The following is a 5,452-nucleotide window of genomic DNA, read 5'->3' as shown; positions in this document are numbered from 1 at the left end:
AAAATGAGCTACTTCCATGGCCGATTATATTTCATCATTAACATACCTCATTTTTGAATCATATAATCAACATCACAACACATCTCCAAAACACAAATCATGCCAATCATATCTACTCATATGGCGAATATATATACCCCATATAATATCATTTTCATTTCATTTAACACTTAATTTCCACCACATAAACACTTGGTGAATAATCCTAAACTAGCAAAACTCCACATTTGTTCATACCATCTTTTAAATTCACATATATCTATTTAGGTAGCTCATATTTTCTCCTTTCTAATATTTCTATCCAAAACATCAAAACACTATCCTTTTTTTGCATTTACCCCATAATACCGTATGCACAATTTGTCACCAAAACTAAAGAAAAATCAACATATGGGTTGCAATAAGAGCTTGACTACTAGCTAGATTCTCATAAAATCAATAGAAATAACATGAACTCCTACCTTATTTAACCTCCAAGATAGCCGAATGCCCTAGACAAGCTCCTTCCTCTTTCCTTTTTTTGTTTCTGGTGTGCAAGAAGGTAAGGAAGATGAACACTCTTACCTTTATTTCCTTAAAGGTGACCCATGCCTTAACTTCCATTTTTTCTCTTTAGGTACGGCAATGGGGGGGGGGGAAGGAGGATGAACATGCCTTGTTTCTATCACTCTTCCATTCTTTTAATTAATCTTTCTTCCATACTATAAAACCATTAACTATTATCATGCTAAAAAAAAAATACATATAATATCTATCAACCATCATCATGGCCGGCCACTAAATTAAAAGTGGTCCATTTGACATGCAAGTCCCTCATGTCAATAACTCACGCATTATTTGGCCACTTTAAATTTGCCTAACACATTTCTAAATTTTCTCACATAAGTCCTATTTGATAAAATTTACTTACAATTAACAAAATTCAAACATGAAATTTTCACACATGCATATGTACATATAATGAGCATCAACTATAATAATTAATTATTTTTATAACTCGATTTTGTGGTCTCGAAACTACTTTCCGACTGGGGTCACATTAGTGGTGTCAGATGTTTAGTTTTGTTTCATAAACTTCAAACTAATAATCCCTGCAAATGTTTTTCATCTGCTTTCTCTTGTCTTTCGCTCTCTCTTTCATGTTCTTTTTATTTTCTTTCTACTATAAGAAAAGGCTCCATAAGCAGCAAAATCCACAAGACGAATAACGAAAATCCCAGAATGAACCGGCCCTTTCCAACCCTTCTCTCTCCCATAAAAAGGCCCAAACTCGAAAAAACGATTCCACCCATTTTCCCTATTCGCTTCTGCTAGAGATCTTGCCTTCTGATTCTACACATATATGGCTTTGTAGAATTCATGAGTGCTTATCATTGAATCTGTTTGAGCAGATACTTGTAGGAGTTTAAAGTCTTACCTAGCCTCAGTAGCTTTGGATTATGTCTTCATTATTCTACCCACACTTTTAATTTTCACTGTAAGTACTCCCAGTTCGCATTCTAAAGATTTTGTTGGAATCCCTAAATTTGACTTTTGTTGTTTGATAAAAGAGTTATTGGTGTAATAGGTTCTAGCAGAGTGGGTATACATATGCATGATTGGGTTATTGTTCTTGCTGATCTTTTTTACTGCAGTCAAAAGGTAGAACTTGATGAAAGTTTCATATATGCGTTATTTCTTCAATCATTACTCATTATTCTACAGAGAACTGTGTTGTTGATGTAAAAGTATATTAACTCAAAGCCTTCTAATGCAGAACTTACTCTTTGCCTTACATGGAAGGACCTAATGCTTCAAGGGCAAGCATATCATCTTATAGGGTTGTTACGGTACAGTGTCTTACCTGCTTGTATATTATGCAAATTGGTTTCTTTTGAAATTACTATCTTTGCTTAATGTACCTTTTTGAATTTGTGATAGATTTTCAGTGGGAATTTATTGATATTCTTTGTCACTTACTTGTGTATCTTGGCTGTTGGTACATTGTTTAATTTGTAATAAATTTTCAGTGGGAAAATTTTGCAGATGTTTATCACATGCTTGTGTATCTTGGCTGTTGACTTCAGAATATATCCTAGAGAATATGCTAAGACAGAGACTTACGTGACTAGCTTGGTAAGATATTATCAAGGTCGTTAATATTTTTCTTTTCATCTTCATGCATATTATTTCTTTTTGCTAATAATTTAAGTAGGTAAATTTACAGCTTTTTAGAGGTAAAACCCATGTTAACATTTAATCCTATACCCTCGTACATAATATTTTTGTTATCGTTGTTCTCATAAGGGGTCTTTACATCCTTTCAGAAAGATTATTATGTATGAGAAGTGGATGTCTATTAGTATTGCTATCGTTAACCTATATTCAGCGGGTAGTTTTTCTGTATCTAATACTATGAAGTTATAATTGGCAGACTGGAATAGAGAGAAATTCTTTCTACCTTTATTTTTATATAATAAATAATAGTTTTAAGTGCTTATTTGGTGTCCCCATTCTTTAATTTCCTCTTTCATTTTTTATCTTTTCCTTTAATGTAAGGATGTTCCAATATTTACTTCAAGTATCTTTTTCAACGTGATACAAGATTGAGCTTTATTTTCTATGGGATCCCAGCTGCCTCTTTTATTTCTCTATAAGTCTCGTTATCCTCCCTGCCAAGCTTTCCTCCCTACTGCCATGCCTTTTTTCACTGTAGCACTTGTATTTTGCTTTAGCTTCACATTGTTTAGTAACTTTCTTAACAAAACATTATTTGAGGTCTGCATAGGTCAGTATGGAAAGATTTAATACTTCAGATTTCAGTTAGGATGGCAGATTAATCTGTACTTGCTGACGGTTGTCTTATGATGCATGTTTACTATCTAACAAGTTTGTATTACGGTGCTAATCTTATAGGCAATTGAAAGGGCTATCCTTGTAGATCAGCCTCTTTTGGCTGTTAGAGCTGTTGTTCTCTAAGTATTCGCATTTTCTTAAGTGGAATGAGTTTAGTACTGTTTGTACTCTTTCCCCTGCTATGTGTCTCATTATCATTATGCTTGTTAGTTGATTATATTTTCAAATATGTAGGTCTGGCAAGTTCTTTTGGCTGTTAGAGCTCTTGTTTTACCTCCAACTGAAGATATTGAAACCTGGCTCAAGTTTGCTTCTCTCTGTCGGAAGAATGGAAGGATAAGTCAAGCTAGGTCTACCTTAATTAAGCTTTTACAGGTCTCTACTTCTTGCATTTTCTAAACCTGCCAGAATATGAAAGTGTGCTGATATTCTTACTTTGACCTTATTTTGGATGTTGCATAGTATGATCCAGAAGCGTCTCCTGAAAATGTAAGATATCACGGGCCTCCTCAAGTTATGCTGGCTTACTTGAAATATCAATGGTCGCTTGGTGATGATCATAAGCGAAAGGAAGCATTTGCCAGACTGCAGGTATCCTCTTTCCATCAAGTGCACTTATCTTTGTTCTTGCTTGTCTTGCATAATCTACTATAATGAGTACACCTTCTGTGAGCATTTACTACTTGTTTCTAAGTTCTTAGCAGTTACATGATTCACATCACCATTGCAGAATTTGGTTAGAGAGTTTTCAATTTCCCTAAATATCCAATCTATTGCATCAACTGCTTCAACGAGTGGTACAAATGCAAATGTTCCACTCCTGGCTCGTGTGTATCATAAACTTGGAGCTTGGCAGTGGTCAGTATCACCTGGATTGGATGACGATTCCATACAAGGTAGTTAATAGCTTGATATTACTTCTTTTGCAGTATATTTTCCTCATTTTCATCAGATTACTTGTTATGGAACCAAATAAAAGAAGCATTTTTTATTGGTTCATAAATGCTTGAAATTTTTATCTTTTTTTTCCCTCTTGGTAAATGTTTTTTTTTGGTTCCATAGAGATCCTGACAGCATTTAGGAATGCCACTCAATGTGCGACAAAATGGGCAAAAGCATGGGATGCATGGGCGTTGTTCAATACAGCTGTCATGTCTCATTATACTTTAAGAGGTTTTCCATCTATTGCCTCTCAGTTCGTTGTTGCAGCTGTCACTGGATATTTCCATTCAATAGCATGTGCAGCAAACATCCAATTATATCCTTTGCTTGTCGCAGGATTTTAACGTTGCTTATAGACAGATATGTTGAAAGAATTTCACGTAGAATGGTAGGATATCGTATATTTACTAATTTGTAAAACTATCTTGGAATTCACAATCATGATTCACTAAACCGTGCTATGCAATTTTTTGCATTGAACCTGGCTTATGTTACTTGGGTGGTGGCTCAAAATCTACAGGTTTTGCAATTTCTTCTTCTTCTTCCTCTCTTTTTAAAATTTATTGAGTTAATTGCACCAAACATCCTCAATTTCTTTTTATTACATTTAAGAAGAGGATTGGATGGTACTAGTTCTATGATTATATGTGCTTGTCAACTACTAGTTTGAGTGAAAAACAAAGATATTTTGTGAGCAAAGTGTCCTTTCCTTCTAAGATGTATTTTGGTGGAGCTATTAAACTTAGTTTGACATAGTGTTTTTAATTACAAAAGTGTTTTGTTTTAGTCTTTGATCTTGTATTTGATGGCATGGCAGAACACATTTATCCAGGATGGGAAGGAGATGGCATCAGTGCTTTATACTTATCGCAGCTGTGTCAAAGCACTTCCTCAGGTATTTTAACCTTAGTTGATTCTAATTTATACATATTTTTAAGGTAAACAATGTTCTAATATAATCTGCTAGTTTTGGTGTAAAGCAATGTTCTTTTTATGTGGTGTAGGGGTATGTTGGAATTCACGGTTTGGGATTCGAAACTTCTTTGTTGAAACCGGAGCTGCTTCGATCTATTGTGGATTCGGTTTTGAACATCCTTCCGAAGGCAAAGTTTTAAACTCATGTCGATGTTAACATTCGTGAATTCCATGAATTAAGTCATTTTGTTTTCTTGCTTTTAGTGACTTATAATGGTGGGCGTATACAAGTTTGGTGCTTTATTATTTTGATTCTATATTTATATTTAATTTAATTTTTATTATTTATTTTAGTTTTGATTCTATATTTTTATTTTTATTTTAATTTGATAATGAATTTTAATAGAAAATTTTTATATTTAAATCATGGACATTATTCTTCTCAATATTTTGATAACGAATTTTAATTTTTTTATATTTTAATTTTATTTTTTTTTAATTTCAAAAAGCGCCTAAAGGCCATGACTTTTAGTGACGTTTGTGGGAAAAGCGCCGCTAAAAGCCATGACCTTTAGCGGTGCCATCTATAGTGGCGTTTTCTGCGGCACTTGTAAAAGCGCCGCTAAAGGCCTAAAAAAACGCCGGTAAAAGTCAGTTTTGCTGTACTGTATACTGCAGATTCATGGACACCCAAATTAGCAGTGCAGGATTAATCTCAAAGTGATTTTCATGAATAACTAGTTTTGCTATACTTGGTTGA

The 5,452-nt window shown here is 33.9% G+C and overlaps 1 protein-coding gene across 2 annotated transcripts; it reads left to right on the top strand.

Moving 5' to 3' along the window:
- Positions 1 to 1,047: 1,047 nt before the first annotated feature.
- Positions 1,048 to 4,673, top strand: LOC108476813 (serine/threonine-protein kinase TOR-like). 2 transcript variants are annotated; one of them, XM_053023414.1, is made up of 10 exons: positions 1,048 to 1,477; positions 1,568 to 1,641; positions 1,757 to 1,829; positions 2,026 to 2,115; positions 3,070 to 3,210; positions 3,298 to 3,426; positions 3,566 to 3,731; positions 3,898 to 4,008; positions 4,114 to 4,165; positions 4,595 to 4,673. In XM_053023414.1, exons 2-9 carry the CDS (start codon positions 1,595 to 1,597, stop codon positions 4,119 to 4,121), a joined length of 765 nt encoding a protein of 254 aa, XP_052879374.1. In that variant the 5' UTR covers positions 1,048 to 1,477; positions 1,568 to 1,594; the 3' UTR covers positions 4,122 to 4,165; positions 4,595 to 4,673. The 2 variants fall into 2 exon arrangements, with proteins under 2 accessions (XP_052879374.1, XP_017634645.1); XM_017779156.2 differs by lacking the exon at positions 4,595 to 4,673 and having other exon boundaries at positions 4,114 to 4,257.
- The last annotated feature ends 779 nt before the right edge of the window (positions 4,674 to 5,452 follow it).

The sequence above is a fragment of the Gossypium arboreum genome, chromosome 12 (assembly GCF_025698485.1).
Source record: "Gossypium arboreum isolate Shixiya-1 chromosome 12, ASM2569848v2, whole genome shotgun sequence".
Taxonomy (NCBI): domain Eukaryota; kingdom Viridiplantae; phylum Streptophyta; class Magnoliopsida; order Malvales; family Malvaceae; genus Gossypium; species Gossypium arboreum.
Note: the sequence above shows the minus strand (reverse complement) of the source record. Positions and strands in the feature narration are given on the sequence as shown.